This window comes from Halichoerus grypus, chromosome 14, assembly GCF_964656455.1.
Source record: "Halichoerus grypus chromosome 14, mHalGry1.hap1.1, whole genome shotgun sequence".
Lineage (NCBI taxonomy): Eukaryota > Metazoa > Chordata > Mammalia > Carnivora > Phocidae > Halichoerus > Halichoerus grypus.
Genome location: NC_135725.1, coordinates 7,940,193 through 7,953,688, shown reverse-complemented (window position 1 = coordinate 7,953,688; position 13,496 = coordinate 7,940,193). Strand labels below are relative to the sequence as shown.

The window sequence follows — 13,496 nt, the reverse complement described above, 5'->3', positions numbered from 1 at the left end:
AGTTGCTCAAGATTATGCTCATACGGTTCTACAGAGAATGAAAAAGATACATGAAAATAAGCAAATTCCCTTTAATGATACGGTACCCACCAAAAAAAATCTTGAGTTCTAGGAGTCTAAACAACCAGAAGCTACAAATTTTCTAACATTTGGCAAAAGGAGAATGGTAGAGAATTGTAAATAGGTTGCACGGCACTTAAACTTTGTTAACTTTACTAGAATAACAGACGTGAAATTGTACACAGAATCAACACTTCATTGTGAATGAAGGAGATGAAGCTCTTTTGCACTATTGAGAGGGGGATCTAAATCAAATATAAATTTTGATAATAATGGAGGATAATATAACACAAGCAGATGTATATTTAGATTGTATATATCTATCATAGGACACTATCATTTGTGCTTTGACCTCACGATTTTTCCATGCAAAGTTATCTTTTTATTTAACTTTTTTACTCCTTTTGCTAACAAGGAAATTTTCTTGTAAAAAAAGAAAACAAGCTACCAACCTTAACAAGATAACCTTAAGTATTAACGCTTTTTTAAAAAGTGTAAATTAATATATATAGTTGATACTATGAATTGATTGTTTTTAATAGGTTTCCACTATTCCCAGTTATTATAACTCAGTTATTTTAAGTGTTAGTTTAATTTACCAATTAACATAATAAAAATCACACATCAAATCTGTGTAATGGATAACTTAAAGAGTAATGCCACTTTTCATACTCTACATAGAAAACAAAACAAAACAAAAAAACAAACTATAAAACTTACTCTGTTATACTTGCACCCATATTGCCATGACCCCAAATAATCAATTTTATTAACTCAGTAATAACACTAATAAATTTAGTAAACCCATATCCAGTGGATGAGGATGTTAAGCAGACAGCCCTCAGTCTGTGAAGACAGCAATGTCTGGAGAAAGGGTTGGCAATGGGCAGATGGTATGCCACTAAAAGATTAGTGGGAAAGAACTCTTTCTCCCCATTTTTCAGTTTTCCTAAGGCCCTGATAAGCAGCAAGTGTTCCCCTTTTCACTGAAAATGACTTTCTGAGTGGCCTTTATGAGGAGCACTATAAAGTACCGGCACCTGATCTACCTCTTTTCCTTTTACGGTAAAGATATAGTTATTTTTACATCTAGAACATTTTACAATTCCTTTGTAAATATTATGATTTTGAAGCCGGGAGGAAATTAAGATATCATTTAGTTTAACTAAGCCCTTATTTTACTGCCAGGGGAAATGAGGTTCAGAGAAGCTATGATTTCGTTTCTAATCTACATAAATATACCAGCGTGACTAAGAAGTTTAGAAATGTCATATTTAGTGTTATTAAAAGCAAGAGACAAACACACATAAGAAATGCTTCAAAAACACAAAGAAAAAAAGTACAAAAGAGAGCTCTCCCTCAGAATGGCTAGTCTTCTTTTCTGATGTTAGTAGGAAACAGTAAATTAAATATAATGAGCTTTCAGAAATGGATCAGGGAAAAGGTACTAAGTGATGAAAGTTTGAACACATATAATGATTACAAACATAAAAATTATATACAAAATACTTACCAAGTACATATTATATCTTGAGGAAAATCCATAAAATGAGAAATACAAAGCCTCTCATAATTATTTCCTACCCAATTTGTTTCTACCTCTATTTCATTATAAGAACAAAATATACAGCAAGATTATGAAATGCACTTAATTCAAATCCCCAGCCCCCTTTTACATGAAGCACCTACATCACCAATTCCATTGCTACTTTAGCTGGGGGGTTTCTAAGTGATTATTCTCCTTATACTTAGCTGAGGTGAGACTGGAAAGCTCAGGACACAGAGTTTGATGATATCAAATTCTACACAGCTTGTTATTACTATTTCTAGGAAAGCATTCTAATACATTAAAATCTGTGTCAAAATAACTATTTGTATTAAATTTTAAAAACTTGGAAACTCAAATACATAGGCATGTTCCTCAGATACTTACTCATGCCTATCATCAGAGACAACATACATGTTTTTTTCATTGGAAATCACCTAGATCAGTCCTTCCCAAAGTGTCTCTGTGGTTGAACAGAGGGACTTCATACTATGGCACATGGGTAAACACTTCCAACCTTACTATTTAAGTATGGGTTTTTATATACTTTAGAAAAAATTACACATGGTTTTCTATTTTAGAAGTGAATCAATTTCAAAAAATACATTAAGTAAATAATAGTACAGGTGACATAAGTGAATATGGCCAAACTAAATGTCTAAGGTTTGGGAAATGCTGCCCATATGGTAACTTCTCTGGTGATGAGTTAATGTAAAGACTATTGTTGAAAGATGTGAAAATTTAAACTCAATTGTATTCTACTCTTCATAAGCCAGGGTAAATCAGCATAAGATAAAAGTAAGTTCTTTCAGTAGAAATTCACAGTATTTTACTGAATATCACTGAAGGAAGCCTATGAAAATCAGCATTAATGAGTAAGACTCACCTCTCTTCCCATTATTCATAAAAACTTCCCAACTCACATAATTGTGGGGGACATATCAGTATCATTCTGCATAATTCCACATGGACCACATTCTGGATAATACCAAAGTACTAAAACTGCTCAATACATTTGTGCCCAGCCCAGTCTGTGTTGTTTTTTTTCCCTCGAGAGAGGAAAATGTACCATAGAGGCTACCTAGAAGCTAAATTAAACAAATAAAAACTCAAATACTTACTGTCGCTGGAGAGGCCCGAGTGGTATGTGTCACTGAGTGACCGGAGTTCTCCATTGAATTGCCGATGAGATAGGTTCCTCCAGAGCTGCTGATGAGTTGTCCTCCCGTGACGCCCATCTGAATCCCACCAGTGCCCACCATGCTGTGGGACGAAACCACGGTAGTCACCTGCGCAGAACTCCCTTGAGTATCAAAGTAATTCCCTCCAGTGTTTTGGCTGTACATCTGCGTTTCCGTGTAAGGGTAAGTTGTTGTCCGGCTTTAGAAGAAGAAGGAAAAAGGAAGCAATTTAGTAGCTTATTTATATCATCTTAATTAATTTTTTTCTAGCATGAATATATGTTTAAAATGTTAGCTTAGCCTTTGGAACAAGGAGAGTTTTGCATTTTTGTATGAAACTTCACTCCGGAAATGAAGGGTACATTCCTTTAGTAAGTACCTCAACACTCCTCTGTACTTGAGAACTTTCGCCCTTGACTCGTGCCTGCCTCCAGCACGTAAATAAGCTCAGGTCTCATCCCGCCAAGAAATCTTGCTGAGCGACTTCTCCAATTCAGTATAATGCTTCCTGCAGAACCCAGTTTTAGGAAAAGGGGCTGACAAGTCAACTCCCCGTGCTACTTCCCATTCCTGGGTGACTTCAATAAACCTCCGTGACCAAGGGAGTGTGCATGGATCTCTTTCTTGCCACCATCAGGACCTTGAGCAAACAGTTCACTCTTGTTGGACCCTCAATCCCTATCTCTACCTCCTTCTCTTCCTTCACACTCAGGTTCCTCCCTGAGGAGATGACTAGGCCACCCTTCAAGTCCTTACCTTTCAACTTAGCAACAAATGTAGTAAAGGTTCTGCCCTTAGTTTTTCACTGCAGTTGCTTCTAATAAGGTTGCTTGTGACCAAATCTAAATACCAAGGTAAAAGGCTGCTGTCAGTCCTTATCTTTTTTGACCTATCTGCAGCACGACATTGTTGACCACCTCATGTTGCCCTTTCCTTCCTTCTCCTGTTCTGATTAAGCAGCTTATTTGCTTGATTTATTTTTCATTTCCAATGGACTATCCCTTACATTTTAACCTGACTTTGGTTTTCACTTCTCATTCTGAAATAATTATAAGCTCACAAGTTGCAAAAATGGTACAGAGAGGTATAAAATACTTTCATTTAAAACAAATTCAAATATCCAATGGAAATTCCCAGTTCTAACATCATTCTCTTCAACCCCACATCCCACAGCCAGTCACTACTGACAATTTGGTGTGTATGTTCTCAGACATTTTCTATCGTATATATGGAGTCTCTCGGTCCTAACTTCTCTTGCTCCTTCGTTTCTATGGCATTTCTTGTCCATTCTTTGCTTCTTTTTTTTCACCACTACCTAAAAGGACCTTTTGGAGGCTCTAGTTTTCTGGTACTTTAAATACTAGTATTTTCTGAGGTCTCCATTTTTAGCTCTTATTTTTTTCTCATTTTTATTGAGACCACTTATTTTTACCATAGGCATGCTCATACATGAGTTAATCTCTCTTTCTCTACCTTGTGGTTATACTTGAAGAATTAAAACCTGGGTTTCTAACAGCCCCCTGGTTATCTCCACTAGGAAACCCCATGATAAATGGGAAGTCCCCATATGTAAACTTTAACTTATGGCTAAAAAGAAATTCCCTTTCTCTCTTGCTCCTTTTCCTATACTCCCCCTCTCGGCGGAAGGCAGCACAACTATCCTCAGCTCACTCTTTCCTCATCTGGACTGACATCAGTCACTAAGTCTTAACTAGTTTTACCTTCTAAATAATTCTCCAATCCTCCTTTCCATTCTCATACTCACTTCCTTCTCTCACAAGATTCTCTACTATAATTGCCCCCTTATCGGTTTTCCTTCCTCTAATTTGGTTCTTTTCCAATCTATCTTCACCTTTGCAGCCAGGGGAACTTCCCCAAAATTCAAATATGAAACACAAACTTTTCTTAAAAACTTCTCCATGATTCTCCGTGGCCTGCAGAAGAAATTCAAAACCCTTGGCCTGCCTTACAAGATGCAGCAGGGCTGGTGCCTACGTGATCTCTGGACAGGTGACTAGCTATGTCCTCAAATGCTTTCCTCACTTACACCACACTGACCTTTTCACTGGTTCCTCCCAGAGTTATTTTTTTGTACAGCTTGCCCTCTGTGGCCAATCCCCGTAGGGCTGTTATATTTTGTTCTCTGTACTTTCCCAACACCCTGTGCATCCCTGAAACAGCTCTCAATACACTTATTAATTTCCTCGTGTCTTCATACTCCTGGGCCATTACGTTCTATTCCCATCTGTACCCTCAACATTTAAACTGTTGCTGGTATGCTACAGGCACACTAGTCAAGAAATAAAAATATGATTCTATTTAAAAGTATATTTGACATAATAGCCACTTTCATAAATTTCTAAAACATAAATCCTTTTTTGTTTTGTTAAAATGTGAGAATTTATGTGAGAATTCTAAGATGTTTTGGTATCACTTAAAGCAGATCATTCAAACCCATTACAAATTATACTTGTAATATAATCCATAGTGTAAATTTTAGTAAAATAATAAAGATGCTCCAAAAGTATTCTCCACTGGGTAAAGTTACCACTTTCCCCAGATCCAGGTATAAATTTTAGTTTGGAGTGATGAGTGAAATAACCCCATAGAGAACATTTTTTTTTTTTTTTACAGATAGAAAAAGGCCATTTAAAATACACACACATCATCATTGCTCTATTTCCCAGCTGGAAGTCCATTTATATATTTCTTTCATTACACATTTATATAAGAAAAACCAGCCATGTTGCTTTCAAATTTAGGTAAAAAGAGAAATGTGCTCATTTTAATTTATGCCCACTAAATATGATAGTGACCCTATTTCACTGTGCTTAAATAACACAATCTGATGATGATATTTAAGTAAAGCTAAGTAAAGTGTAGAAATACATATATGACAATAAATACTTCCACAAAGCTGGGCATGGTGCTGGCTTTCCTTTTCACAGTCTGAACAAAATGATTAAGCATGCTCTCAACACGAAGCTGATTTCACAAGTGAAACATACAATAGTTAATGATCGCTAATATTTACTGACCATTTCCTATGCAACAGGCACTATTTAATGTGCTTTTCAGGTATTGACTCATTTAATCTTCACTACAACTCTATGAGATAGGTACTATTATAATTTCTCTTTCACAGACAAGGTAATTGTTTAGAAAAGGTTAGAGAGATTACATAGGTTTGTCCAAAGCAAACAGCTAGTAAAAAAAAAAAAAAAAGAAGTAGATTTGGGGGGCACCTGGGTGGCTCAGTCGGTTAAGTGGTTAGATGTCTGCCTTTGGCTCAGGTTGGCCTCCCTGCTCAGCAGGGAATCTGCTTCTCCCTCTCCCTCTGCCCTTCCCCCTGCTTGTGCTCTCTTGCTCTCTCTCTCTTTCCCTCCCTCCCTCTCTTTGAAGTAAATAAAATCTTTAAAAAAAAATAGATTTGGGAGTCTGCACTTAGCCCATGTTCTCAATCGTTTCATCACATAAAAAGAACTTTTTGTGTATGTCATTATTTGTGAACGACTGTGGGAGACACCTCTACAGGTGCTACGGGGAAGGCACGAGCTTCCTGTTGCTATCTGGGATTTGCTTACACCTGCGCTCACTGTTTACTAGAACCACACTCCCCTCTTCTCTTACTCAGCATAGAAACTGTGGGAGATGTCCTCGCAATGGTAAAGCAGGAGAGATGGAGAAGGCGGGATTATTTCAGAGGATACTTACTCACCACACGCTTGGCTTTTAGGGGTTCTATGATCATGGAAGTCACTACTCTACCATAAGAGAAACATTCCAAGGGATTTAAATCGCTCCATCTGTTGGGCATGCCTCCGGAATTCTCGGTGAACAACGGTAATACCACCCAATGCATCACAGATACATAAAATCTCTATAGCCGTCAAGTCAGTATGAAAACATGGCAACCCACTTTTATTTTCATACTTCCTTCTGGTAGGTAGAGATCATTTGTGAGCTATAACGTGAGAAAAGAACAGGAGAAAAGAACACTGAAGAGTGTGGCTGACTCACAAACTATCCTCATCACTCAATCATGACCCATGGGACAGGGGAGAAGACTGGGCTACTGCACAGACACATATTGGGGTAAAGACTGACAATTTTGGGAGGGGAGGACAAAATTTATTAGGAAGTGAAGTGTCGAGAAGGGTTTTTGAATTTGTCTTGTGACAAATGTACCCTTGCAGTGGGAATGGCGGAGACTTTTAAATGGGGTAATAGAGGCAGACCACAATATCCTTAGTCCCTGTCCTTTAAAGGTTAAGATGGTAAGCATTAACCCATTGTTGGAGTCCTGTCTCCAGAGGCAGAGCCAAAGTCATGCACAGATAACTCTGAAAGATCTCTGCCGTGTGTAAATGATTTAAGGTCCTGGATAAATACTGAAAATTTTACGTTAAAAAAAAAAAAGAAGCACCAACAGCACAAAGTTCTTTCTTAGGTACTGGAAGTAATGACTCTTTAATTCTGATACCTCAGATCAGCCTGTTTTCCATATTGTGTAATAAATACATACGAGTTATTGCTTGAACACTATTTCCCCCCCCAATTTCCAAAACATATGTTCCAGAAAATTACTCAATATTTGGCATATCAGACTGAAAGCAGCTTACTACTTCTGGACTGTACACTCCTGAAACAGCTAAATTCCCAAGCAGTTCTGTGCACATTTGAAAAGTGCTACTGTGTTCCTTTCGCTTGTTCTTTATTGATTGCCACAGACTGTTATGAAAATAATGTGTCATATTATTTCTATAGCAGAAGAGAAGACTTTCCATTGTTCCGCATATGTATCCAGTAATGAATGTAAATACGTAGATATGTGCATACTTGCTGACAAAAGCTTCTTCATAGCTGACTCTTTTATAAGGTTCTATGTAAATGTCAGGACTGATCCATTGAATTCAGTAAATTAGTGCTGTTTGCATCCCATCATGCCTCAGCATATACCTTGGCTAAGCATGACCCTGAATATTCCCTGCTTGCTTATTCACTAGGATGATTATGTCAATTTACCTTAGCTATAACCAATTTTCTGTTTTCTTTAGCTTCAAGTGTCTTATCCACAACTCCAAATACATAATATCTCCGAACTATGTGTTTTGTATTTTACCCAGGTTTTGAATAGACTCCCACCAATAAGCTAGTCAACTAGAAGATTAAGCAATGGCATGAAAATGGTAAATTAAGGAAATAGAGTATCTTGCAAGTTTTATACCATAAAATGTATTATGAAGATAGAATAGAATAATGCGGATCATTGTAATACCTTACACAGGGAGAATGTTTTATTCTTTGCAGGCTACTCTGTACACATTCTTTTAACAAATATTTACTGAGCATCTACTCTGGTACCTAGAATAAAAGGAACAAAAGAGACATGACATCTACGGTCATAAGGACTAGATGAGGAGTAGGTGGTCAAAAATAAGAAATTCAGGGGCTCCTGGGTGGCTCAGCCGGTTAAGCATCTGCCTTCGGCTCAGGTCGTGATCTCAGGGTCCTGGGATCAAGCCCCGCATTGGGCTCCCTGCTCAGCAGAGAGTCTGCTTCTCCCGCTGTCTCTGACCCTCCTCCTTGCTTGTTCATTCTCTGTCTCTCTCTCTCAAAAATAAATAAATTAATTAATAAATAAATAAATAAAAATAAAATAAATAAGAAATGCAATATGATAATTAGAAATTTTCTTAAGTCTATGGAAGAAAAATCAAATATGAAAGCATAATAAGTGGAAGTGGGGTTATTAGAGGAGTCAAGTAATGTTACCCAAAGGGGAGATATTTAGCTTACAACTAAAAGATGAAAAGGAGTCAGCCCTATGGAAAGCAGAAAGAAAAACATATCAGGAAGAGAGCACTGTGTGTGAAAAGCTACAACACAAGAAAGATCCTGATATTTAGGAAGAAATCACAAGTCTAGAATGGCTGGATATAATGAATGAGGATATTAGAAAGAAATGGGGTTGAAAAAGTAGGTAAAAATTAAACATCCAAACTATGTAAATATTTTTTTTTAAACTGTGGGTCACATTCACAATTTTAATAGGTCACAACAACTATTAAAAAAAGAGACTAGCCTAGGCCAGCCAACATTCAAGCATATTACACCTTGTAAGGATAAGCATTCTTTTGAGAAACATTTATTTCTATCATTTAAATACATGATGTGTGTGTGTGTGCTCGCGTGGGTGTGCATATGCTATGGGTGTATGTGTGTATTTGCCTGAGTATAAAATGTACATCTAACCTTGTCACTGTGGATGGTAGTTCACAAAGTTTGAAAGACACTGTTATGAACTATGGCAAGAACTTTGAATTTTGTTTTAAGCTGGGGTAGGAGCAAGGAGGCGTGGGTAGGGGAATGTCCCTGCTAGAGAAATAACCGGAACAAAATCCTGAGGCCAGAGAGGGAACTGGAAACCATGAGAAAGGGAGGGCCCAATGCTGCAGACGGGTCATGTGAGATGATTCTGGAACATGTCCATGAGATAGGATAGGAGGTGATCTTACTGAAAAGTGTTTCAGTGTCCTGATAGCAATATTCATTTTATCGAACCAGATCGAAGAAATAGGTAAATAAGTGTAGCCAGAATGTCTTTTTAAATATTTTCCAAAAATCTGAGAGCACAAGAGGGAACCTGGAGAATTTGGGAACTAGAGGGAATTATTTTTAAAGATGGGGGATATACTGTCTCATTTATTGGCATTAGGGGAATCACACAGGTTGGGAAGTGTTACCCCGCTTATGCAGCCACGATCAGAATCTCGTGGTGACACAGGTGCATGGTTTGAGGTCATGATTTGTGGTGTCCTCACTGGACTTCTTCTGTGATGTGGTTTTGTCTACAGTCTGGCTGCTGCCTAACATCACTCATGCCCACCCTTGTTCAGCTGCATTCTCCAGACTCCCCTGAAATGCTCTGAGTCACAAATACCTTTAGATACATCCTGTGTTCTGCTTACATAAGCCAGAGTTGGTTTCTATTGCTTGAAATCAAGAACCTTCCCTTAAACAGTTTTCCACTATGAAGTTTTTATGTGCATCACAAAAGTCCTGCACAGAAGTAGCTACATTATTTGGAATCTTCAACAAATTGTGTTCATACGGGCTATAATCTCTGGCTGGCCGGCATGCATGACTTATTTGAGTTTTGAAACATCTTCTCTCGAATGCTCCCAGTCAGACTGAAGCCAGAAGATGCAACGGAGTGGGGATATGTCCATTTTGTGAAAGACATCAAAGGGAAAATAGTAATTCAGAAGGGAATTCAAGTGACATGACATTTAACCTCCTATTATTACCTAAGAATAAAAAACAATAGACTGAATATAAAGAAAGAAATACTACTCAATATCACGAATAAAACCCTTGGCTTGATTTAAATTCAGAAGACAGACTTATTTCTACTCATTTCAACTGCTATAACAATAAGTAAAAACTAAAAGCATCTACTGAATTGTTGCCAAAACAACTAGGGAGGAAATGCAAGAATGAATGGTAAAAGTCAGTAAGAATTCTTGCAACAACTAATTGGGATTTCTCATTCATATGTAGTATTTTCATTACTATATATGTTGATAATGTCCAAAGTAATGGAACTGTAACTTTTTATCATCCTATTATCATTACATCAACATAACTGGACATTTATACTTTGTATTTAAATTCTTTATTTCTAATAAAGAAATGTGGTTCTCACACTTCAGCATTCATAAGAATCACTGGGAGGGCTTGTTGAAACACCAATGGCCGGACCCCATGCCCAAAATTTCTGAACCAGGTTGGTGCTTCTAAAAAGTTCTCAGATGATGTCAGTGCTGCTGGTCTGAGAAACTTTGAGAAACACCGTACTGGAAGATACTAAAAATGTGCAACCAGAGTTCACAGGTATGAAGGAAAAAAGTACAATCTCACAACTATTAGTTCTTTTAGTCTGAGTGTTTTAAAAAGTCTAAAGTCTGCTATTATAAAGGAGTTTTACACTCTGTTGCAGCTATCCCTGAGAGCATTACCGAAATGTTCATTGCTAGAATGGTTTTTAAGTACACCAGTGAGCTACACATAAGAGGTACACAGACAGGCCATTTGTCCTGACAACGTAAGTCAGGGAAGTTCATACGGACTTAAATCAACGTTGGCAGAAATGGAGCGTATAAGATTTTGATCCACAGTCCCTGGTTTAAATTTATAAATAAGAAAAACTGAGCTAGATCGAATGGTAGTTCTATTTTTAATTTTTTTGAGGAAATTTCATACTGTTTTCCGTAACGGCTGTACCAATTTATGTTCTCACCAACAGCACACAAGGGTTCCTTTTTCTCCATATCCTCATCAACACATGTTATTTCTTGTCTTTTTGATAACAGCATTTCCCTGATGATTAGTGATGCTGAGAATTTTTCCATGTACCTGTGGGCCATTTGTATGTATTTAAAAAAAAATGTCTATTCAGGTCCTTAGCCCTTTCTTTAATTGGATTATTTGCTTTTTTTGCAAATAAAAAGTTGTGTCAGTCCCTTAAATATTTTAGATATCAACCCCTTTCAGATACATGGCATACAAATATTTTCTCCCATTTGGTAGGTGGCCTTTTCATTTTGCTGATGGTTTCCTTCGCCTTTTCGTTTGATAAGTTCACTTGTTTATTTTTGCCTCTGTTGTCTGTGCTTTTGGTGTCCTATCTAAAACATCATTTCCAAGACTGATGTCAAGGAGCACATACCCTATGTTTTCTTTTAGGAGTTTTATAGTTTCGGATCTTATACTTAAATCTGTAATCTATTTCAATTTATGAGTGCTGTAACATAGTGGTCCGATTTCATTTTTTTTTTTTTTTTGCAAGTGAAGATCTAGTTTTTCTCAATATCATTTATTGAAGAGACTGTCCTTTTCCCATTGTATATTCTTGCGCCCTTGTCAAAAATTAGTTGGCTGCATATGCTTGAGTTTATGGCTTATTTCTGGGCATTCTATTCTGTTCCACTGGCCCATGTGTCTATTTCAGAGCGACCATATAATCCAGCAATCCCACTTCTGGGTAAATATCTGAAGAAAGTGAAATCAGTGTCTCAAAGAGGTATCTGCATTCCCTGTTCACTGCAGCATTATTCATAAGAGCCAAGACATGGACACAACCTAAGTGTCCATCAATAGATGAATGGATGAAGAAAATGTGGTATACATATATACAGTGGAATATTATTCAGCCATTACAAAAACATAGATACACTTTGAGAACATAATGCTAAGTGAAATAAGTCAGACAAAGACAAGTACTATATAATCTCCTTTCAATGTGGAATATAAAAAATTAAACTCATAAGAACAGGGAGTAGAATGGTGGTTGCCAGGGGCTGGAGCTGGGAGAAATGGGAGATAATGACCAAAGGACATCAACTTTCAGTTAAAGAGTAAGTTCTGAGGATTTAACGTACAGCACTGTAACTACAGCTAATAATACTGTCTTATAGATTTGAAAACAATAACAAAAACTGAGCAACCACATACATGCACATAAGCCCAAAAATGTTTTGCAGTGGAAAAAAAAGAACCTCCCCCTACCCACCGCCAAAAAAGCTGTGTTAATACTATGTTAACAGCATCTCAATTCAGTTCCAATCATTTTCCCTTAGGTATTTAAAACAACCAACTAACATGTCAGTAAAGTTGCAGGACACAAAATTAATGCACAGAAATCAGCTTCATTTCCATACACTAATAACGAAGTAGCAGAAAGAGAATTTAACGATTCCATTTACAGTTGCACCAAAAAGAATGAAATAGTTAGGAAAAAACTTGACCAAGGAGGTGAAAGACCCATGATCTGCAAACTCTAAAACACTGAGTAAAGAAATTGAAGAATGCACAAACAAATGGAAACGCATTCCATGCTCATGGATGGAAGGAATTAATATTGTTTAATGTCCATACTATCCTAAGCAATCTACAAATTCAATGCAATCTCTACCCATATAGCAATAGTATTTTTCATAGAACTAGAACAAATAAAACTAAAATTTGTCTGGAACCACAAAAGATCCTGAAAAGCCAAAGCAATCTTGAGAAAAAAACAACAAGCTGGAGGAATCACAATCCCAGATTTCAAGCTCTATTACAAAGCTGTGGTAATCAAAACAGTATGGTACTGGCACAAAAACAGACATACAGGTCAATGGAATAGAAGAGCCCAGAAATAAATCTACATTTACATGGTCAATTAATCTATGACAAAGTTAGAGAATATACAAAGGAGAAGAGACAGTCTTTTCAAAAAATGATGCTGGGAAAATTGGACAGCTACATGCAAGAGAATGATACTGGACCACTTCCTTACACCATACGCCACAAAAATAAATTCAAAAAGGATTAAAGACCTAACTATAAGCACTGAAACCATAAAACTCATTTCAGAAATCATAGGTAGTAATTTCTTTGACATTGGCCTTGGCAACATTTTTCTAGATATGTCTCTCAAGCAAAGGAAACAAAAGCAAAAATAAATTATTAGGACTACATCAAAATTGCACAGCATAGGTAACTTTCAACAAAACAGTAAGTCAACTGACTTATTTGCAAATGATATATCTGATAAGGGGTTAATATCTAAAATATATAAAAAACTTTTGCAACTCAACACCTAAAAGAACAAATAATCCCATTAAAAATGGAAAGAGGACCTAAGTAGACATTTTTCCAAAGAA

The 13,496-nt window shown here is 36.8% G+C and overlaps 1 protein-coding gene across 3 annotated transcripts in view; it reads right to left on the bottom strand.

Moving 5' to 3' along the window:
* RFX3 (regulatory factor X3) overlaps nucleotides 1–13,496 on the bottom strand; it is a 286,781-nt gene that overhangs the window by 98,472 nt on the left and 174,813 nt on the right. For all 3 annotated transcript variants that reach the window (XM_036076096.2, XM_078062235.1, XM_078062234.1), the window contains exon 4: nucleotides 2,728–2,986. In XM_036076096.2, the coding sequence (XP_035931989.1) occupies nucleotides 2,728–2,986 (259 nt within the window). The remainder of the gene's footprint in view (nucleotides 1–2,727; nucleotides 2,987–13,496) is intronic.